Genomic DNA, 23,824 nt, shown 5'->3' on the forward strand with positions numbered 1-23,824 from the left:
GTGTACTCCAGAGAATTAAAAGGGTTCTTCAACAACAACAATTCACTGTACTATTCACTATCTCAATCTCAATCTATCCAACTCACCACACTTCACACGTCTGATCATAATCTGACACTTATAGCCAGAAAGCTGTCTAAGAGCAGGTTTAACCTCTCTACTGTTAGAAAGCCGGATCAACTCAGAATACCTAAGAGTGAATTAAACTATTTTGAAAAAGCAATTAAGGGAATAAACTGGAATGATCTCTTGTCCTATACAGACGTGGAAGCTGATAGTCAGGTTTTTCTATCCACAATCCAGACTACAATAAATGGTTTCCTAAAGAAAATCAAATCCAAACCTGGCCAAAAGAGCACTCTTCCTTGGCTAAATGGAGAAATCTGGAAATTGATGAAAGAACGAGATTATGCTCTAAAAACAGCCCTAAAATCTAAATTAGAGCATGACAGACGTAGGTTTACCATGTTGAGAAATAAGGTGATAAAAGAAATCAGACAGGCCAAGGCAAACTTTTTTATTAACATAATTGGTGAAGCAAAGGGAAATTCTAAATTGATATGGGAGAATCTAAAAAAGTTAACAGGGAAAGACCATAGTAACACTGCAAAAAGACTAGAAATCATGGTGAATAACAATCTAACAATCATGGTGAATAACAATCTAACACAGGATGCAGTTGAAATAGCAACAGCCTTCAATTCCTACTTTATTCCTACTTTATTGACTCTGTCAGGTTACTGACACAGAACCCCTCCACTGATTTCTTGGGCTCGTGAATGACACTCAACCTGTCTTCATCATAAGGGAGGTTTCTGAGTCAAAGGTGAACAAGGTGATTAGCTCACTAAAGAACTCTAAAGCCAAAGATGTGTTTGGGATGGACTCTACCTTTCTTAAAAACTACAAAGAGTCACTCATTGGCCCCATTACTAAGGTCACCAACACATATATTGGTCTCGGTGTGTTTCCAAGGGTATGGAAGTCGGCCATAATAACGGCCATCTTTAAATCAGGCGACCCTGCTGACGTGATTAACTACAGGCCCATTAGTATACTACCTGTGGTGTCAAAGGTTGTTGAAAAGTGTGTAGCAGAACAACTGATTGCCCACCTCAAAAACAGCCCCTTCACATTACACTCCATGCAGTTTGGCTTCAGAGCGAAACACTCCACAGAAACGGCCAACTGCTTTCTTCTGGAAAATGTGAAGTCCAAGATGGACAAAGGGGGTGCTGTTGGGGCTGTGTTTCTGGCCCTAAGGAAGGCTTTTGATACTGTTAACCATGAGATTCTCATCACAAAATTGTCCAAGTTCAACTTTTCCCCTGATGCCTTGAGATGGATGAAATCATACCTTGAAGGCAGAACTCAGTGTGTCAGAGTGAGCAATGAGCTGTCGCCCACTCGTAGCTATGATGTGGGCGTGCCCCAAGGGTCAATACTGGGGCCCCTCCTGTTCAGCCTGTACATTAATGATCTGCCTTCTGTCTGTACTGGGTCTGAAGTTCAAATGTATGCAGATGATACAGTGATATATGTGCATGCAAAGAGCAAACAACAAGCTGCACAAGAACTCACTACTGTAATGGTCCAGGTTACAAAGTGGCTCAGTGACTCGCGTTTGCATCTCAATGTGAAAAAAACTGTTTGCATGTTCTCCACAAAGAGGGCAACAGATGCTACTGAGCCAGATGTCTGTGTCAGGGGAGAAGCTCCAGGTGGTATCCGATTTTAAGTACCTTGGCATCATACTTGATTCCAACCTCTCTTTTAAAAAGCATGTGAAAAAGGTAATTCAAATAACTAAATTCAATCTAGCTAATTTCCGATTTATACAAAATTGTTTGACTACAGAGGTAGCAAAACTGTACTTCAAATCTATGATACTCCCCCACTTAACATACTGCTTGACTAGTTGGGCCCAAGCTTGCTGTACAACATTAAAACCTATTCAGTCTGTCTACAAACAGGCTCTCAAAGTGCTTGATAGGAAGCCCAATAGCCATCATCATTGTCACATCCTTAGAAAACATGAGCTCTTGAGTTGGGAAAATCTTGTGCAATACACCGACGCATGTCTTGTATTCAAGATCCTTAATGGCCTGGCTCGCCCTCCACTCAATATTTTTGTTAAACAGAAAACCCAGACATATGGCAGCAGATCCACAAGGTCTGCCATGAGAGGTGACTGTATAGTTCCACTAATGAAAAGCACCTTTAGTAAATTTGCATTCTCTGTGAGAGCTTCCCATGTCTGGAATACACTGCCATCAGACACACATAACTGCACCACATATCACACTTTCACAAAATGCTTGAAGACATGGCTAAAGGTCAATCAGATTTGTGAACATGGTCCCTAGCTGTGTTTTGCCGCTTTCCATGTTGTCTGTAGCTTGTGAGGTGTGGAAACACTTTGTTGCTTTTATGAATTTTGTCTTGCTGCTTTATGTTCTATGTTGCTCTGTCTGTATGCTATGTCTTGCTTGTCCTATGTTGCTATGTTGCTATGTCTATGGTGCTATTGTCTATATTGTAATTGTTTTTAATAACCTGCCCAGGGACTGCGGTTGAAAATTAGCCGGCTGGCTAAAACCGGCACTTTTACTGAAACGTTGATTAATGTACACTGTCCCTGTAAAAATAAAATAAACTAAACTAAACTAAACTTCTAAATCACACATGCGTAGTATTAGGTTCCTTCTCTGATCCTTTGATTGGATGGACAACAAGTTAGTTCCTACTGCAAAAGCTTTGATTGGTTGGAGGACATCCTCCGGAAGTTGTCATAATTGAGTGGGTGAGGAGCACGAGCATCCTAGGTTTTGTATTGAAGTCAATGTAGCCAGAGGAGGACAGAAACTAGCTGTCCTCCAGCTACACCATGGTGCTGGCCTAGAGTGTGTTGTTGAGACTACTGTAGACCTTCATTGCAAAACAATGTGTTTTAATCAGGTATCTGGTGACGTGAATATATTTAGTATAGTTTTATCTAAAGAGGATACATTTGTATATTTTTTGGGAAAAAAATATATAAAATCGGTCCTCCCTTTCCTCCTCTGAGGAACCTCCACTACCGTACAGTACTTCAAAATTCAACATTTGTTGGTTGCAGATGCTAAAGTGATTTGCTTAGAGTCATTCCAAAGGGCCCAGTATAGGGGTAAAGGCCAAGAAGAATAGCTGTCCTGTGGCTTGACATTTACAGTGTTGATATTTTTGGACGTTCTGCGGTTAGGTCTACTTTCTTCAAACAAAGTGGTGCTGTCAACACCAGTGGAAGTGAAAATTGACACGGACCTCTGAAGCCACACACACACACACACACACACACACACACACACACACACACACACACACACACACACACACACACACACACACACACACACACACACACACACACACACACACACACACACACACACACACACACACACACACACACACACACACACACACACACACACACACATTCACTCTTTGTTCTCTTATCTTATATGAAAGTGAAATGAAATAAAAAGGGACTTGTGTGAACATGTTTGTTGATGTGGGATGTGACTTGAAACAAAAAACACCTCCTCTGCCCCGTCCCTCAGAACCCAGAATCCCTGGACTCGTCCATCCAGAGTGCCCTGTCGGCTCTGTTCCCACCCTTTGAGGTCACAGCACCCACCGTCCTCAGTCAGCTGTTTAGGACCATCGAGGAGCGTTTCCACGGTGACGCACTGCACTGCTTGCTGGACTTCCTCATCCCGTCCAAACACCTCTTGGAGAGTGTGCAGCAGGCGGCGTGTGTGAGTACAAAGAAGCACTCACGCATGCGCACACACACACGCCCACACACACGCCCACACAGAATAGATGGAGCAACTTGAGTTCAGTAACAGTAAAACCGCAGGGGTTCACATTGTGGTTCTAACTGTATTGGGAAAAAAAGACATCAACAAAAGGTTTACTTGTCTGTCGCGGGATATATCCAAGCTGTTGTTTATGCTTCATGAATTTTCTGTGGATCCTAGCCAGACATGCAAATGAGCTGACATCGCTCAGCAAAGGATCACTTTTGATTGTTTCTCCTCAAAGTGTTTAATAGAAAAGAGAAAACACAGTCTAGGATTCCATTTTGTCTTTGTTTGAGGCTGAAGAAAAGTTGGGGTTAGGCCAGAATCTGGGGTTCAGTTTTTCATAACCACAGCTCAACAGTGCACATATGAAGATGGATTTGAGTTATTCATCCTTCCCTCATTGCATTCCAGTCTGTAAAATGCAATTTAAAGTAGAAGTAAGCCTGATTTGTTTTGGATTATAGTCTTCTCATGTCACATAATACATAGCTGAAGAACACCCCTAGTGGGAACCACGGGAATTTAAATGTTGGATCATTTAGTATTTTTTCATCTAGTCCAGCATTAACCCATCTGATTAAACTCATCAAGGGAGTTGATGATTGGTTGAGATCATTTGAGCTGGTGCTGGGCTGGAGCAAAAAAGTGCCATCCTTCTGCAGTACTGACGATGAGAAACTCTGACATAAGGGATCATAAATCCATGCCACTCACCCCCTCTCCAATCCCTCCCTCTCCCCAGGCTGCATACTCAGATGTGCTGTTCCGTTGTGAGGGCTGGCCCCTGTGCCTCCGTGATAGGACCGTGATCCAGCTGGCCCCCCTCAACCCTCTCCTGCTGCGCCCCGGAGACTTCTACCTGCAGGTGGAGCCCTTTGGCGAACAGGCAGCCCGCATTGTCCTCAAGAGTCTCCTGGAGGAGGGCTGCCACGAGGTGGAGGAGACCCCCATCCCCGACACCACTTACCCCTATATCTTTACCCTTGATTGGCTGAGGGAGGTGAACGACGGCCGCCATGGCACCCCGCTCTCCCACTGCCTGCTTTCCACCGATCAGGGAGTGATGAAGGTGCCCTGGGCGCAAGTGGCAATCCCCGAGTTTCTGGTCAAGCACAAGACCATGACTACATCAAGTGTTATCCGGGACGGTCCGTTTGAGTCACGAAAGTTGCAGATTCCATCCTCTTCCGACTCTACCGCTTCCGCCCTTTCTCTGGAGACCATGATCCTTCCTGCCAGGGACGGGATATCTGTGTCCTTGCGACTCATGGACGGCACCTCGAAACTAATCAAGGGTGACCATGAAAAATCTGTCACCAAACCGCATGCCAAACCACTGGTCAAGCCTGTGGGCTGGGTGTCGCCCAACACCTGGGACACCAGCTGGAACTACTGCGAGATTGAAGGTGACTATGTGGATTTAGTGGAGTTCTCCAAGGAGAAAGAGTCTCCTGCGGGATGCAGTAGGACTCCCAAACCTTCTAATCCTCCCCCTTTGTTCAAACCGGTCAGGCCCCCTCCTCCTATACCACTTGGGAGCAGCACACCCTGTGGGTGCACCCTCAGGTTTTCGGAGGAGCCTTGCACACCATGCAGCCAGAGGAGGCTAGGGCAGGAGCCTAGTGGGCATGAACTAAAGTGCAGGTACAGGGACTCTTACCTAGCAGCACTGCGCAACCCAGTTCCCTTTGAGAGGGGGAGCGTAGGACTGCTAGCTGCTCTGCAGGAGTCCGGCCCCTGTGGAGGGGAGGAGTCGGGCTTCAAGGGTCACGCCAGAGGTCTGGGTCAGGATCACTGGGAGTGCTGTAACCACTATAAGGAGCCTATTGTAAGTCACGAGCCACACCAACATGGGCACTTTGCTAAGGAATCCCCAAACCTAAATCACATACCACACAAATCTAACAAACCTTCCTTAACTCACAAACCAGGAAAACATACTAAAGAACCTCAAGTCATTCATAAACTCTGCCAAGTGGAACCTCATAACCAGGAACTTCAAACAAACCACAAAGCCCATCAAACAGGACCTGACTCAATGCTAATGTTACCTCCGGTGGGCCATCACCAGGGCGTGGTTGATGCCTTTGACTGTGACTTCACCTCCAAGCCAGTTTGGAACCCGGAGGCAGTGAAAACCATTGGTAAACACAAGGCCAAGCCCAGGGCACCCTCCATTGTGTCCGAGACTGCCAGAGGAAGTCCTCTGGTCCACAAACTGAACAACAGGACCCACCGTGACATCTGCCCAGAGACGACCCCCGTTTGTGTCCAGGAGGTGCAGTGTAAGAAAATCAATGCCTTTGGCCTGGTGTCCCCCAAGCTGGAGAGGAGTCAGTCTTCAAAGAATGGTAAGAGGGATTACTGTTCCCTTTACACACTTTTGTGCTGACCTGAACCATACAGTGATGTCTTTGGTATTGCGACAACATTGCAACATAGACTAGTATTGTTGTACCCCATCCAGCTTACTGTCTTGCTTCATAAATAGTGCACGTTTCAAAGGGACACTGAAACCATCTCTGTTTACACCAATTCATTTAAACTCAACCTCGGCCCCCTTTTTGCTGAAGGGAGTGTGCTGTGTCGAAGGGGGCACTTAGGCCAGTGGCTATTAGCTATGGTAGTAAATAAGACATTCATTTTATGGAGAGAGAGTGGTGGTGAGGGAGGAGAAGGCACTGTTCCCTTTCCCTACACCCTCACACGAGGACTCATAAGGGCACTCAGAGGTCTAGCAGGGGGCTAGGGAAGAAAGAGAGGAGACTGTCCCCATTCCCTATTAAACCCTTCCTCCCTACACCCTCACAAGGGCCCTCCGAGGACCCAAGACTAATGGACTGGTGAGGGAGAGGGGGCACAGACGAGCCTTTGTTGGCTCTAGAAGAAGCCAATTAGGATGCTCGAAATCAAAGCCATGCTTAACAGCCTGGCAGTGTTTGGTTACAGGGAGAGAGCATGTGCAATGTTTAAAGGCTTTACATAGTGCAACTGTGGCACGTAAGGTTAAGATTTGTATGACGGACAGCCATTGAGATCTATGTCCCCCAAATAAATGCTCCCAATGCTAAAAGGTCAAATCTTGACCAGGAAGACTTTACAGTAGAGCGTTGTTCTTCAATCCTGGTTAGTGAGACATCTATTAATGCGTCACTGATGTCTCCTTCTGTGTTTATCATTTTAATCAACTTAATCAGTATTGTTCAAGACTGTGTGCAGGCTTTTGTTTTATCCCAGCACTAAAATACAGTATGTGATGATTAGTTGTTTGGTTGGATGTGATGTGTTGGGGTTAGGCTAGAACAGAAGTCTAAGCACGGTCTTGAACAACACGGATTAAGTTGATTAAAATGATAAACACAGACGTAAGCAGATACCTATTAGAGAAGATGCAATAAATGACGTGAACACATTCACTTTCTGGTTGGACAAATGTATCTGTCGCTTTTTTTTTAGTTCAAGATCCCTCGCCTGGCAAAGTTGAAACGCAGGCTACTGCACCCTCCATCGGACCTGACACCAAACTCCAGAGTCCAAAGACCAAGCCCACAGCGCCCCCAATCCTACCCCCCCTCCCCCATACACAGAGCTCCTCCATATCCTCCCTCCCAAGACTCCATCTTCAGAAGTATCAGTGGCCTACTTCACCTGGGCTTCGTCAGTCTACCAGGTATTGTGTTTGTTCTGCATGACATCCAGTGTTACCCAGTGTTGTCCAATAAGAAACACAAATGTAGCTACGTTGTTCCCTTATGAATACGCCCCTGGTCCACACTTTTCTTTATCTAACCTCTCCATGACACCCTCTACTGTCCCCTCCACCCCCAGGTAGCAGAGACAGGGTGGGCAGGGCCGTGCTGGAGGTCCATGGGAACAGGCAGGCCTGGATGTCTCCTCTGCTGTCTGCCCAGGAGGTGTGTAAAGTGCTACTTTACCTCCACTCCATCCCCAGGTAATACTAATCGATCCCTAAACATCTTTGGTGGTAGTTCAAGGGAGTTTATTGTCTGTGATTTTGTATAGGGTGTAGGCGATCAACTGGTTTGGGCCCAGTTTCCCAAAAGCAATGTTTCTGAAGTTGACTATCAATACAAAGTTGCCAATGTCTTTGCAACTGTTTCAAACAAGCAAAGGATTTTTTTATTTTTATGAATGAAAACTGAAATTACTGCACAAGTTCTGTTTTGCAAATTGTAGGCTGCACTGTCTGTTATTTTTGACTCAATACACACGGATCAAAAATATAAACACAACATTCAACAATTTCAAAGATTTGACTGAGTTACAGTTCACTGTTCCCCGGACGCCGAAGACGTGGAAGACGATTAAGGCACCCCTTCACACCTCCTTGATTCAGAGGGGTTGGGTTAAATGCGGAAGACACATTTCAGTTGAATGCATTCAGTTTCCATTTAAGGAAATCAGTCTTCTGAAATAAATTAATTATGCCCGACTCTATGGATTTCACATGACGGGGAACACAGATATGCATCTGTTGGTCACAGATACCTTTAATTTAAAAAAAGGTAGGGGCGTGGATATGAAAACCAGTCAGTATCTGGTGTGACCATTTGCCTCATGCAGGGTGACATCTCCTTCGCATAGAGTTTATCAGGCTGTTGATTGTGGCCGGTGGAATGTGGTCCCACTTGCTTCGCACACCCTGTCGTACACATTGATCCCGAGCATCCCAAACATGCTCAATAGGTTACATATCTATTGAGTATTCAGGCAATGGAAGAACTGGGACATTTTCAGCTTTCAGGAATTGTGTACAGATCCTTGCAACATGGGGCCGTGCATTATCATGCTGAAACATGAGGTGATGGCGGCAGATGAATGGCACAACAATGGGCCTCAGGATCTCGTCACGGTTTCTCTGCGCATTCAAATTGCCATTGATAAAGTGCAATTGTGTTCGCTGTCCGTAGCTTATGCCTGCCCATACCATAATTCCACCATCACCATGGGGCGCTCTGTCACATCGTTGACATCAGCAAACCAATCGCCCCTACAACGCCGTACATGCTGTCTGTCATCTGCCTGGTACAGTTGAAATCGGGATTCATCTGATGAAGAGCACACTTCTCCAGCGTGCCAGTGTCCATCAAAAACTGTGGAGAATGGTATTGAAATGAACATTAAGTTCTCTGGCAACAGCTCTGGCGGACATTCCTGCAGTCGGCATGCCAATTGCACGCTGCCTCTAAACTTGAGACATCTGTGGCATTGTGTTTTGTGACAAAACTGCACATTTTAGAGTGGCCATTTATTGTACCCAGCACAAGGTGCACCTGTGTAATGATCATGCTGTTTAATACATTTTTTTATATTATCTTGGCAAAGGAGAAATGCTCAATAACAAGGACCTAAATAAGCTTTTTGTGCGTATGGATAATTCTGGGATCTTTTATTTCAGCTCATGAAACATGGGACCAACATTTTACATGCGTTCACATTTTGTTTCAGTATATTTCATCATGTGTAACAACATGTCTGCAATGATGTGCCAAATCTGTGATTTAATGCATTATTATTGGTTTAGCTTTAGAATAAGCTTCCACAATAGTTGCAGCGATATAAGCCTGGGCGATAATATCTCTCTAGGAGCTGATCCGTCGTCGGTATTGTGTAATAATTCTAATGTTAAGGTAAGATTTGATTGGAGAAAGTTGATCCGAGATCAGCAAGCAATGCTGTTGTTTTGATGATATCAGTATCAACAACGCATTTAGCCAAACGTTCTTTCATTGTGGTGTTATGGGGAAACACGTTACATATTCGGACATTGTAGGGATGATGCATCGTTAAAACTCTCATAAGCCTAAATTCCATCGCTTTCGGGAAACCGGGCCTTGTTCTGTCCACTCTTACCTTACTATAATTGTGATTTGTGCATTTGTTTTGTGTGTCCTTGTAATACGTATTGTGAACACACTATGAAATGGAAGTAAATATTCTACATGGTTTGGAAGTCATTTAGGTAACCCTCTCATCACTTTTTAATGCATGCTGTCAAAACATTTGACATGGATTTGTGGCTATATCTTTTCACCACAGGAGGGCAGTGAAATACCACCAATCTTATGTCTCATGCAACCCTACTATGCCCTTTTCGAATACATTGATAATGTATCCTTCCTTCCACCCTTCCTTGAACTTATCAGCGAAACTGACATGGTTTGTTGTGAAATTGTTCAATCATATCAGTGATTACTCCAATGGCAGAAGGAAGGATGGAAGGAAGGAGGGAAAGGAGGGAGGAAGGAAGGACGGAAGGAAGGAAGGAGGGAAAGGAGGGAGGAAGGAAGGACGGAAGAAAGGAGGGAAAGGAAGGAAGGAAGGAAGGAAGGAAGGAAGGACGGAAGGAAGGAAGGAAGGATGCAGTTGTAATGTATTTGAACAGGGCCATAGTCTCCCACTTCTTAAACTGATGAAGAAATAAAGACATGTCATCCACTGTGTTCTCAGTTAACCCTATAGCTTTACCCCCAGCTGACACTTGTCTCGCAGCCGGAGGTGTTTAAAAGCCAAACGTCCTCATAATACACATTTTACAATCTAATCTCTTTACCCAGCTTCAATGGACACACATTGAATTTCAAGGTGACGGCTGTCTCGTTAAAACAGATTGTCCCTTTAACGTCGTTCACCGGAATGTTCCTCATTTAACCTTTTAAGAGGCATCCCGTCCTGACAAACCACAATAACTAGACTATTGCCCGCAGGCCATAGGCTGACTACCAACTATCTAGTATGCATGTCTTCTAAAGAACAGACAGACCCAACTGGTAACCTAAGATGGAGCAATTACAGTGAGGCATGTGTGTGTGTGTGTGTGTGTGGGGGGGGAACACTGTGTGTGCACGTAGTGCATGTAGTGCATGTGAGTGCATGAGACGGACAGACACAGTCAGTGGGAGAGGAGAGGTGAAACCACTAAAACCGCTCGAATAACACTTCGATCTGATGAGTGAGAATTCCAGGACATTGTGAACAACTTTTAAATGTGCCACAACACGCTTCCCTGTTTTTTCTTTTCTAGAAAAGAGGTCCGGGACCTGGGAATGACAGTGGTGATCAATGCCAGGAGGATGCACCCTCCCTCCCTCTTCTACAAAGCCCTAATGATGGTTCAGGTTAGGAAAATATGAGTCATCACATCTAAAGTCAACTATAAATCAACTATCAAACGGTAATCCACCCATTTAGATTTGGAGATAGAGAGCGGATTGTGGTGTATCTAGTTACTCACCGTTCAAATGCAATATGGTGGCATGTCAAGCAGTTCATCAGTTCAGATCAGTTTAGTTCACATTATTGGCTTTTGCCAGATTTTTCATGCATTCTCAAGCACTGAGGTAAAAAAGACTATCAACAAAGACAACATGGCATAGATGACAACAACAGGTCACAACAACAGAGCCATACAACACAAGCTATTGCTCTGAGTAAAGTAAAGCATCGTTGCTGCAGTTAATGATAGTTTGGGGATGGCTGTGTCCTGGGAAGTCCACAAGGAGATTTTGGTTGCTGCACATTACTGACTTCACCAAATGTATCCTATAAGAATTCATAGGGATTTCTGTCCACTGCACAGTAGTCAATTATGTCATTGATAATGATCTGTCGTTTTCTATCATAGATATTTACCGACCATTTAAACACATATTGGGGACACATACACATGTGAATCGCGAGAGTGACATTGTGATGACCTTGCATGATGCCTTTGTCCTGACATGATTCCTTATTGGTCGGCCCCAAAGGAACAAGCCCTGAATGCAGTCCATAGTGTGCTGATACTGGTGGATAAAGACACAAGCACTCGCCCTGAAAGACACCCTGGGCTACAGGTCAGAAAGCACATACAGTACCAGTCAAACGTTTGGACCCAACTACTCATTCCAAGGCTTTATTTTTACTATTTTCTACATTGTAGAATAATAGTGAAGACATCAAATATTTGAAATTACACATATGGCATCGTGTAGTAATGACAAAACTGTTAAACAAATCAAAATATATTTTATATTTGAGATTCTTCAAAGTAGCCACCCTTTGCCTTGATGACAGCTTTGCACACTCTTGGCATTCTGTCAACCAGGTTCACGAGGTAGTCACCTGGAATGCATTTCAATTAACAGGTGTGCCTTGTTAAATTTAATTTGTGGAATTGATTTCCTTCTTAATGAGTTTCAGCCATTCAGTTGTGTTGTGACAAGGTAGGGTTGGTATACAGAATATAGCCCTATTGCCCTAAAACTCTGTCGTTCTGCCTCTGAACAAGGCAGTTAATCCACTGTTCCTAGGCCGTCGTTCAAAATAAGAATTTGTTCTTAACTGACTTGCCTAGTTAAATAAAGGGAAAATAATAAAAATGCCTCCTGTCAATCAGATGGAAGTGGTGACCTCTCTGAAGGCCCTGCACAAGATGGTGGAGGGACAACAGCTGACCTCTGACCTAGGCGGGAACTTTCCCTACAGCCACACTGATTGGCTGCAGTTTCACCAGGTACGGTATAATATTTATAAATGGCTTTAGTGGGCAAGAAATCGGTTTGGAAGTGAACTTGTTCGCACTCGTGTAGCTGTTGTCTTTGCTATTCTGAAGCATCAATCAACAAAATCTATTGTATCGGCGTTGTTTTGGGATGAGTTGGGATCCCAAAATCTTTTTTCCTTTGTTTCAGAAACTGGTTTCCTTTATGTCGGACTTGCAAGGGGCAGCCCATTTACTACATAGAGCAATCAAGAAAATTGATGGTAATCCAAAAACGGACACCGCCCAGGTAGCTCATTACAATTATAAATTAAAAGTCTATAGCATTATTTTTTCGGGGCTGATTTTTTTTTAACATTGCGTTGTTTTTGGTTCAGGATGTTCAGCTATCTATTCAAGATCAGAAGACCTCAATGAAAGAGGTTCTGCAGGATGCCCGATTGGTCCCTTTACAGAGAGAAGGTGGGGCCATTCTGACCAGAATGAGGAGGGAGGAGTTTCGATTTACCAAGTCCGACGACTACAGGTACTGTAGGTATCGCTTCTATGTCCCACCTACCCAGTCGACTACTTGCCCTCCATTGCATTGCCCATTCTAAAACAGGCTTCTTGGCAAGTGAGCCCTCTATCCATCTCTATGGTAGCAACCATCTATGTCAGGGGTACTCAATTCTTACCCCTACGAGGTCCGGAGCCTGCTGGTTTTCTGTTGTACCTGATAATTAATTGCACACACCTGGTGTCACAGGTCTAAATCAGTCCCTGATTAGAGGGGAACAATTTTAAAAAATGCAGTGGAACTAGCCCCGAGGTCCAGAGTCGAGTTTGAGGGATCTAGGTAATACCAAGGCGGCCTTTTTCTGCCAGAACACCACTGACCACACATAATCTATCAAGTTGGAGAGGTAAGGACTGGAGTGAATGTTTGACAACGTCCAACTCTCATTACAGGGATGCCTTGGACTCGGTGACGGCCCTATATAACCAGGTGGAGGAGAATGTTCACACCCTGGTGATGAGGTCCAATGAATCACTACAGTATCTGGACTTCCTGCTCAAACTCAGGGAGGCGGAGTCAAATCTTAACACGGTAGGTCAGGAGGTTCTAACCTTACAGAACATTCAGCTAGAAGTACGGTATGTTGTGTAGTACATGCTTTCTTCCTTGTCACTAAGGAACTGTGCCTGCTTGCTCTTGCTGAATCAAGCACACCTAACATTATTGAAAGAAAACGAATACTATTTTCGCCCCGGTCTGTTCGTATGCCTTATGATGTATAATTGCATATCTGAATTTGTACCTTGTAGGCCAAGGAATGGTTTGATACAGAAGGAGAGCAATGGCTGAAGTTCTCCAACTCCACCGAGGACACACTGGAGAGTGTGAACCAAGCCCTTCAGCGCTTTGACACCGTCCTCACTCAGGCCAAGGTACAGTTGGGTTGGGGGTTAGACTATAACATAAATAATACTGAGCTATATTGTATGTATATATTGTATTATTGTATTATTTTATAATACAATTGCTCGGATTAAGATATTTTGTTCAACAAGTAATATTATTTTTCAAAAAAAAATGGGGTAATTGGCACCCCTGTTTTCAATGCCTTTCAATACCTCACATTGCGAGGATAATGGCACTGAGCCTTTTTGTAAATGGTTTTATAATATTGGAGAACACATTAGGGATATTAGACCCTTCTTCCATACAAAAGCTTTCCCGATCCTCGATATCTTTGATCTGCACTTTTCAGTTCAAACCACAGGTTTTCAATGGGTATCAAGTCCGGAGACATGCAAAATGTAGATTTTTGTGTTAAATTAACAATTTCTTTGGTGATTTTTATGTGTGCTTGGGGTTGCTGGAAGTTTCACTTTCAGCCAAGTTTCAGCCTCCTGACAGAGGCAACCAGGTTCTTGGCTAAAATGTCCTGGTATTGGGTAAAGTTCATGATGTCGTTGACCTTAACAAGGCCCAAGGACCAATGGAAGCAAAAGAGCCCAATTACATTAAAAAATCTGGTATGAGGTTCTTTCCTGTTTATGCATCCTTATTTCGACACCAAACCCATCACTGGTGTGTGTAGCCATAGAGCTCTATTTTTTTAATGTCATTTGACCATAGCACCAATGACAATCCTAGTGCCAATGCCGTTTAACAAACTCCAGGCATTTACATTTGTAGGATGACATGAAAATAGAGTTGTTTTGCAATGCACACCAGTGGTGGGTTTAGCGTTGAAATAAGGGTTCATGGGCAGAAAATAACCCTACTGTAAAATAAGGTGGTGGAAATGTTGACATATTTTGTTGTTCATCATAGGAGAAGAAACAGGAGACCTTGACCCTGGTGATGGAGGTGGAGAAGATTCTGGGTTCCACCAACTCCAACCCCGAGACGGAGGTTTTTAGGACCGTGATGAACACGTTCAAATCTAATATGGCCGACTTTATGTTGCGCGCTGAGCAACGGCGTACCGAGCTTGACAACATGGTGCATGTCTACCGCTTCTGTGAAGAGGTTAGTTGAGGAAGTTGAGGAAGACCCTGGTCCTGTCAAAATACTCAGGAAAATAGTCCATTCCTTCTCTTCCTTTCTTAAGTCCTTACCTTCTTAATTCCATTTAAATTCATCCCAATTGCCAGATATGTATCTGACTTTTATGGAGGAATGTCAACTAATTCGAATTGATATGAAATCTAACTCTGCTTCATTTCTCCAACCATACTTTGACCACCACTACCATGTTGTCTGTTATATCACGTATGAACTGAGGAACTGAAGGAAGGATTGATACATTTTTTTAAATATACGGACAGGCCACTCCTTTAACCCCAAGCCACAACAGTCATCAATATTCCCATCAATCTTTTCAGAACCCTGACACCCCATCCAAGATACACACACAAATAAAAACACTTCTAACTTCTCCAACACTTCTGAAATAACACTGATCTCTGTATTGTTTCCTCTAGGCTGCTGCCCTCGCCAAGGAATGCAAGCAATATCTTGAGCAACTAGAGACAGGGTGCTATCCTGCCAAAGCCTGTCTAAGCATGCTTAAGACCTACGAGGAGCGATTGGGTGACTGCTGCTCGTCCCGACACTTCCAGAAGATCAAAGCCTGCAGCGTGAAGAGCTCCAGGGGGATGAATTTGTGGAATGCGACCTGGGTCCAGTGCCAGGAAGTCAGCCAGTGGCTGGGGGAGAGGCTGCAGCAGGGGAATGCAGCCAACAAATACCAGCAGCAGCTCACAGCTGGTGGAGCTCAAGTGAAAGACGGGGTGTTGGAGACTTGGAAGGAGAGGGAGAAAGAGGAGGAAGACAAGGAGGAGGTGGTTGTGGCCCCTTGCTCCCTAACCCAAGCCTCAAACTCCCCTCCAGGGGTGGCCGATATGGCCAATAACTCAGGGAGGGCCTCCGTGGAACAGATGGAGAGCAGAGACAGCCGTGCTAGGCACAGCACTAACAGTGCGTGCTTTAACCTTCCTTTCAAAGATGACTTGAAAAGGAGCAAAGGAGCCAAAGAAGCATCCCAGTTGGCCAAATCCCCCGGCATAGAGGGGAAACTGACACCAGCGGTGCCCCAAGATGGAGATGGTGGACCAGGAAGGCACCACAGCGAGACGGACCTCAGAACGGGGGATCTGGTTGCTGGGTGTGAGGCATTTCCATGGAAACATGGCACTTTGGGGGGATCCCTGAGTGAGGGTTCCTGTATCAGCTCTCCCCTGTCCTCAAAGTTTGGCTCCTCCCCCTTGTCGGCAAGACACTCCCATAGTCGGCCCTCAGTAGTGGCCCTGCAGTCCCCCCAAAACCCTTATGATATCTCCCATAATGGAAGCTTCTGCTCTTGCAACTCCTGCTGTAGGACAAATGGGGAAAGGGACGATGACAGAGAAGATGGTGACCCCATAGAGTTGTCTTCGGTGTCCTTCCTTGACCCCTGTGACCCGACTGGTGACAGGACCCAGAATGTCTCGTCATTGGCCGACACACAAGCTGAAGATAATGGCAACAATGTTCTGTGAGTGATGCACCTCCCCCTGCTCAACAGCTATGAGAAAAGCAATCCCAAAATAACATGCAAATGTTTCCCCAGAAATTCCAATAAAACCAACATGCCAACAGTCACCCAAGATTTATTCACAATCTGCAATTCAGACAAACAAAATAGCATTGTTATTGAAATGGTTCTGGGAAACAAGTCTTGAGATCATGCTTACTGGCAGTTTAAATAAGCAACTGAGTGACAAATGACATTTACAGCATGCAGTGTTAGTAGAAGGGCGGCATAGAGATGGTTTTTCTTTGGGTCTTTGTTAGATTTCAGATGAAGATTATTTGCCTGAAACCTTGACAATAACTACACTAAGTATACCAGTCACACTTTATTAGGATATACCTACATGAAAAAAATACTATAGTGTAAACAATATAGAATTCACTGTAGTTTTTTTTGCGGGCTAAAGTCTCCAAAGACACTACAGTGAACACTAGTATGTACTGTATTATACTGTAATTTACAGTAAACTATAATATACAGTGATTTCTGAAAGTATTCAGACCCCATGACTTTTTCCACATTATGTTAGATTAGACTTATTTAAAAAAAACTCATCAATTTACACACAATACCCCTTAAATGACAAAGCAAAAACAGTTTTTTTTAAATATTTGATAATGTATTAAAAAATGTAAAAAGTAAATTACATTTACATAAGTATTCAGACCCTTTACTCAGTACTTTGAAGCAACTTTTTGCAGCAATTACAGCCTCTACAAGCTACAAGCTTGGCACCTGTATTTGAGAAATTTCTCCCATTCTTCTCTGCAGATCCTCTCAAGCTCTTACAGGTTGGATGGGGAGCATCGCTGCACAGCTATTTTCAGGTCTCTCCAGAGATGTTCTGGCTGGGCCACTCAAGGACATTCAGAGACTTGTCCCGAAGCCACTCCTGCGTTGCCTTGGTTGTGTACTTAGGATCGTTGTCCTGTTGGAAGGTGAACCTTCGCCCCAGTCTGAGGTCCTGAATGCTCTGGAGCAGGTTTTCATCAAGGCTCTCTCTACTTTGCTCCAGTCATCTTTCCCTCGATTCTGACTTGACTCCCAGCCCCTGAAACTGAAATACATACCCACAGCATGATGCTGCTACCACCATGCTTCACTGTAGGGATGGTGCCAGATTTACTCCAGATGTGACGCATGGCATTCAGGCCAAAGAGTTCAATCTTGTTTTCTTGGCTTACGTCAAGCGGACTGTCATGTGCCTTTATCTGAGGAGTGGTTCAGTTTGTCCAATCTACCATAAAGGCCTGATTGGTAGAGTGCTGCAGAAATTGTTGTCCTTCTGGAAGGTTCTCCCATCTCCACAGAGGAACTCTGGAGCTCTGTCAGAGTGACCATCAGGTTCTTGGTCACCTCCCTGACCAACGCCCTTCTCCCCCAATTGCTCAGTTTGGCCAGGCGGCCAATTCTGGAAAGAGTCTTTGTGGTTCCAAACTTCTTCCATTTAAGAATGGAGGCCACTGTGTTCTTGGGGACCTTCAATGCTGCAGAAATGTTTTGGTACCCTTCCCTAGATGTGTGTCTCAACACAATCCTGTCTTGGAGTTTTACGGACCATTCCTTCGACCTCATGTCTTGTTCTTTGCTCTGACATGCACTGTTAACTGTGGGACCTTATTTACATTACATTTACATTTAAGTCATTTAGCAGACGCTCTTATCCAGAGCGACTTACAAATTGGTGCATTCACCTTATGACATCCAGTGGGACAGTCACTTAACAATAGTGCATCTAAAACTTTCGAGAGGGATTACTTATCCTATCCTAGGTATTCCTTAAAGAGGTGGGGTTTCAGGTGTCTCCGGAAGGTGGTGATTGACTCCGCTGTCCTGGCGTCGTGAGGGAGTTTGTTCCACCATTGGGGGGCCAGGGCAGCGAACAGTTTTGACTGGGCTGAGCGGGAGCTGTACATCCTCAGTGGTAGGGAGGCGAGCAGGCCAGAGGTGGATGAACGCAGTGCCCTTGTTTGGGTGTAGGGCCTGATCAGAGCCTGGAGGTACTGAGGTGCCGTTCCCCTCACAGCTCCGTAGGCAAGCACCATGGTCTTGTAGCGGATGCGAGCTTCAACTGGAAGCCAGTGGAGAGAACGGAGGAGCGGGGTGACGTGAGAGAACTTGGGAAGGTTGAACACCAGACGGGCTGCGGCGTTCTGGATGAGTTGAAGGGGTTTAATGGCACAGGCAGGGAGCCCAGCCAACAGCGAGTTGCAGTAATCCAGACGGGAGATGACAAGTGCCTGGATTAGGACCTGCGCCGCTTCCTGTGTGAGGCAGGGTCGTACTCTGCAGATGTTGTAGAGCATGAACCTACAGGAACGGGCCACCGCCTTGATGTTGGTTGAGAACGACAGGGTGTTGTCCAGGATCACGCCAAGGTTCTTGGCGCTCTGGGAGGAGGACACAATGGAGTTGTCAACCGTGATGGCGAGATCATGGAACGGGCAGTCCTTCCCGGGAGGAAGAGCAGCTCCGTCTTGCCGAGGTTCAGCTTGAGGTGGTGATCCGTCATCCACACTGATATGTCTGCCAGACATGCAGAGATGCGATTCGCCACCTGGTCATCAGAAGGGGGAAAGGAGAAGATTAATTGTGTGTCGTCTGCATAGCAATGATAAGAGAGACCATGTGAGGTTATGACAGAGCCAAGTGACTTGGTGTATAGCGAGAATAGGAGAGGGCCAAGAACAGAGCCCTGGGGGACACCAGTGGTGAGAGCGCGTGGTGAGGAGACAGATTCTCGCCACGCCACCTGGTAGGAGCGACCTGTCAGGTAGGACGCAATCCAAGCGTGGGCCGCGCCGGAGATGCCCAACTCGGAGAGGGTAGAGAGGAGGATCTGATGGTTCACAGTATCGAAGGCAGCCGATAGATCTAGAAGGATGAGAGCAGAGGAGAGAGAGTTAGCTTTAGCAGTGCGGAGCGCCTCCGTGATACAGAGGAGAGCAGTCTCAGTTGAATGACTAGTCTTGAAACCTGACTGATTTGGATCAAGAAGGTCATTCAGAGAGAGATAGCGGGAGAGCTGGCCAAGGACGGCACGTTCAAGAGTTTTGGAGAGAAAAGAAAGAAGGGATACTGGTCTGTAATTGTTGACATCGGAGGGATCGAGTGTAGGTTTTTTCAGAAGGGGGTGCAACTCTCGCTCTCTTGAAGACGGAAGGGACGTAGCCAGCGGTCAGGGATGAGTTGATGAGCGAGGTGAGGTAAGGGAGAAGGTCTCCGGAAATGGTCTGGAGAAGAGAGGAGGGGATAGGGTCAAGCGGGCAGGTTGTTGGGCGGCCGGCCGTCACAAGACGCGAGATTTCATCTGGAGAGAGAGGGGAGAAAGAGGTCAGAGCACAGGGTAGGGCAGTGTGAGCAGAACCAGCGGTGTCGTTTGACTTAGCAAACGAGGATCGGATGTCGTCGACCTTCTTTTCAAAATGGTTGACGAAGTCATCTGCAGAGAGGGAGGAGGGGGAGGGGGCGGAGGATTCAGGAGGGAGGAGAAGGTGGCAAAGAGCTTCCTAGGGTTAGAGGCAGATGCTTGGAATTTAGCGTGGTAGAAAGTGGCTTTAGCAGCAGAGACAGAGGAGGAAAATGTAGAGAGGAGGGAGTGAAAGGATGCCAGGTCCGCAGGGAGGCGAGTTTTCCTCCATTTCCGCTCGGCTGCCCGGAGCCCTGTTCTGTGAGCTCGCAATGAGTCATCGAGCCACGGAGCGGGAGGGGAGGACCGAGCCGGCCTGGAGGATAGGGGACATAGAGAGTCAAGGGATGCAGAGAGGGAGGAGAGGAGGGTTGAGGAGGCAGAATCAGGAGATAGGTGGGAGAAGGTTTGAGCGGAGGGAAGAGATGATAGGATGGAAGAGGAGAGAGTAGCGGGGGAGAGAGAGCGAAGGTTGGGACGGCGCGATACCATCCGAGTAGGGGCAGTGTGGGAGGTGTTGGATGAGAGCGAGAGGGAAAAGGATACAAGGCAGTGGTCGGAGACTTGGAGGGGAGTTGCAATGAGGTTAGTGGAAGAACAGCATCTAGTAAAGATGAGGTTGAGCGTATTGCCTGCCTTGTGAGTAGGGGGGGAAGGTGAGAGGGTGAGGTCAAAAGAGGAGAGGAGTGGAAAGAAGGAGGCAGAGAGGAAAGAGTCAAAGGTAGACGTGGGGAGGTAAAGTCGCCCAGAACTGTGAGAGGTGAGCCGTCCTCAGGAAAGGAGCTTATCAAGGCATCAAGCTCATTGATGAACTCTCCGAGGGAACCTGGAGGGCGATAAATGATAAGGATGTTAAGCTTGAAAGGGCTAGTAACTGTGACAGCATGGAATTCAAAGGAGGCGATAGACAGATGGATAAGGGGAGAAAGAGAGAATGACCACTTGGGAGAGATGAGGATCCCGGTGCCACCACCCCGCTGACCAGACACTCTCGGGGTGTGCGAGAACACGTGGGCAGACGAAGAGAGAGCAGTAGGAGTAGCAGTGTTGTCTGTGGTGATCCATGTTTCCATCAGTGCCAAGAAGTCGAGGGACTGGAGGGAGGCATAGGCTGAGATGAACTTTGCCTTGTTGACCGCAGATTGGCAGTTCCAGAGGCTACCGGAGACCTGGAACTCCACGTGGGTCGTGCGCGCTGGGACCACCAGAGTAGGGTGGCCGCGGCCACGCGGTGAGGAGCGTTTGTATGGTCTGTGCAGAGAGGAGAGAACAGGGATAAACAGACACATAGTTGACAGGCTACAGAAGAGGCTACGCTAATGCAAAGGAGATTGAATGACAAGTGGACTACACGTCTCGAATGTTCAGAAAGTTAAGCTACGTAGCAAGAATCTTATTGACTAAAATGATTAAAATGATACAGTACTGCTGAAGTAGGCCAGCTGGCAGTGGGTGCGTTGTTGACACTACACTAATCAAGTCGTTCCGTTGAGTGTAATAGTTTCTGCAGTGTTGCTATTCGGGGGGCTAGCTGGCTAGCTAGCAGTGTTGTTTACGTTACGTTGCGTTAAAAGAACGACAATAGCTGGCTAGCGAACCTAGAAAATCGCTCTAGACTACACAATTATCTTAAATACAAAGACGGCTATGTAGCTAGCTAAGTAGCTAGCTACGATCAAACAAATCAAACCGTTGTACTGTAATGAAATGAAGTGAAAATGTGATACTACCTGTGAATGCGACCGGGTAGTTGAGTTCTATACAGAAGACGTTGGCTAGCGTTGGCTAGCTAGCAGAGTCACCTTATATATATATATATATATATAGACATGTGTGGGCCTTTCCAAATCCAATCAATTGAATTTATCACAGGTGAACTCCAATGAAGTTGTAAAAACATCTCAAGGATGATCAATGGAAAGAGGATGCACCTGAGCTCAATTTCAGGTCTCGTAGCAAAGGGTCTGAATAGTTACATAAATAAGGTATTTTTTTATTCTAAATTTTATAAATTAGCAAAAATGTCTAAAACCAGTTTACATTTTCTCATGATGGGGAATTGTGTGTAGATTGATGAGGAAAATGTTTAATTTAATACATTTTAGAATAAGGCTGTAATGTAACAAAATGTGGAAAAAGGGGTCTGAAGTAGTAAAAGAACTGTAGTATATACTGTAATAAATGTAGTGTTTTTGCTGATTGAGGTATAATGTAGTATTACTGTAGTGTTTTTGCAGATGTTACTGTAGTATTTAATGTAGTGTTTTTGTTTTATTATCTTTGGCTGAGAAGTGGAAGCGTTCTCCTTGAGAGAACCTACTGGTGAAAAACTAAAAGAGCACATTTTCCATAACCTGTAGGTAGGCAGGACTGAACGGAAAGCTTCTTTTCTTTTCTATAACCTGTAGGGAACACAATATATGGTCTATATTTGACATGTATGTTGCGAATGCTTTGTATAAATCTTTAAAAAAAATCCCTATTCCATATTTCTTGTGTGGACAGGAAGTTGCAGAGGATCATGGAGGAGCTCTTGTTGACTGAGAGGGAGTATGTACGATCTCTAGGTTATGTCCGAGAGCACTACTTCCCCGAGCTGGAGAGGCCTGACGTGCCTCAGGACCTAAGGGGCCAAAGGGGGAGCATTTTCGGCAACCTGGAGAAGCTCCATGACTTCCATCGACACCACTTCCTGAAAGAGCTGGAGGGCTGCCTCCGAGAGCCCTTCAGGGTGGGACGCAGCTTCCTACGACATGTGGGTTCCCATAGTTACATGCCTTAACCGTTTGATAACTAACCTTAAAGGGATATTTCACTCAAAACAATCCTTCGTTATGTTGTTCATAAGTCATCAATAAAACATCAATTGTTTTATAGTTTTCAAGATCAAACTGTGATGATGATGATGATAGGTTTAAGTGAAGGACGGCACCCTTTCCAGGGTTGTGTCCCCATCACTTCACAGGGAAGTTAAAAGGAAAGTAACACTGGTATTACAGTATCTTGTAATCCAACTGCTCTTATACAAACAATCAACAACAATTTATTGGGGTGAGAGACGTTTCAGACTTTTTTTGTATCTTATCTGTGATCTGCAGTCCCCAACAAGTGATGTGGACCGCATGCCACAAGTCAGTTCAACTAAAAGCTTGTTGAATCAACAAGCAGGCAGTGTCTACCACTGTCTAAAATATTCCAGATGTGCACACTGGAGATTAGACAGAGTTCCTGGGAATTTCCTAAGATTTTTTTTATCCCATTTCCTGTTTTCCCAACCATATGAAAAACGGGGATATTTTCTGTTGTATTTCATTGGAAATTGTAAACGAGGCAGAAAAGACTCATTTTCATCCGATGTTTCACCGTTGTTCCTTGGATTGTTTTTCCTCTATCCAGAGAGAGTGCTTTGGTCTGTACGCCCTCTACAGCAAGAACAAACCCAAGTCAGACGGCTTACTCCTCAACCACGGCCATGACTTCTTCAAGGTGAGGACTTCAACCATCCCTCACAGTACATTAATATTAGATCAATTCATTTGTTGTGGAAGTGGAACACTGGAACAACTGGTTTTGCGAAGAATTATGAGGCCGTTAATAGTATATTTTAACACGAACTTCTCAATACTCCTGCATTTTCATAATCTTTTCCTATTGTACGACATTCCTACTAAGACGCTATTGAAGGAATAACTTTCATGGGCAAAGGCCTAACAAATCAATGCTAAAGTAGGGCCCTGATTTATTGTATCTACTCTAAATCTATTATAACCTATAAAGTGCATTCGGAAAGTTTCAGACCCCTTGACTTTTTTCATATTTTGTTACGTTACCGCTTTTACTAAAAATGTATTAAATAGATGTGCTCCTCAATCTACACACAATACCCCACAATGACAAATCAAAAACAGGTTTTTAGATTAAGAAAAAATTGTATTAGAAACAGAAATACTTTGTTTACATAAGTATTCAGACCCTTTTCTATGAGACTCAAAAT

The 23,824-nt window shown here is 45.0% G+C and overlaps 1 protein-coding gene across 1 annotated transcript in view; it reads left to right on the top strand.

Moving 5' to 3' along the window:
* Positions 1–23,824, top strand: part of LOC124003424 — a 56,809-nt gene that overhangs the window by 20,007 nt on the left and 12,978 nt on the right. Inside the window, 16 exon segments of the mRNA XM_046311681.1 lie at positions 3,603–3,800; positions 4,594–6,202; positions 7,308–7,460; positions 7,462–7,521; positions 7,680–7,803; positions 10,897–10,990; positions 11,621–11,707; positions 12,250–12,366; positions 12,545–12,643; positions 12,732–12,880; positions 13,306–13,444; positions 13,663–13,785; positions 14,678–14,875; positions 15,331–16,382; positions 22,336–22,585; positions 23,227–23,316. Of these exon segments, the coding sequence (XP_046167637.1) occupies positions 3,603–3,800; positions 4,594–6,202; positions 7,308–7,460; positions 7,462–7,521; positions 7,680–7,803; positions 10,897–10,990; positions 11,621–11,707; positions 12,250–12,366; positions 12,545–12,643; positions 12,732–12,880; positions 13,306–13,444; positions 13,663–13,785; positions 14,678–14,875; positions 15,331–16,382; positions 22,336–22,585; positions 23,227–23,316 (4,542 nt within the window).

The sequence above is a fragment of the Oncorhynchus gorbuscha genome, linkage group LG18 (genome assembly GCF_021184085.1).
Source record: "Oncorhynchus gorbuscha isolate QuinsamMale2020 ecotype Even-year linkage group LG18, OgorEven_v1.0, whole genome shotgun sequence".
In the NCBI taxonomy this organism is placed as follows: Eukaryota; Metazoa; Chordata; class Actinopteri; order Salmoniformes; family Salmonidae; genus Oncorhynchus; species Oncorhynchus gorbuscha.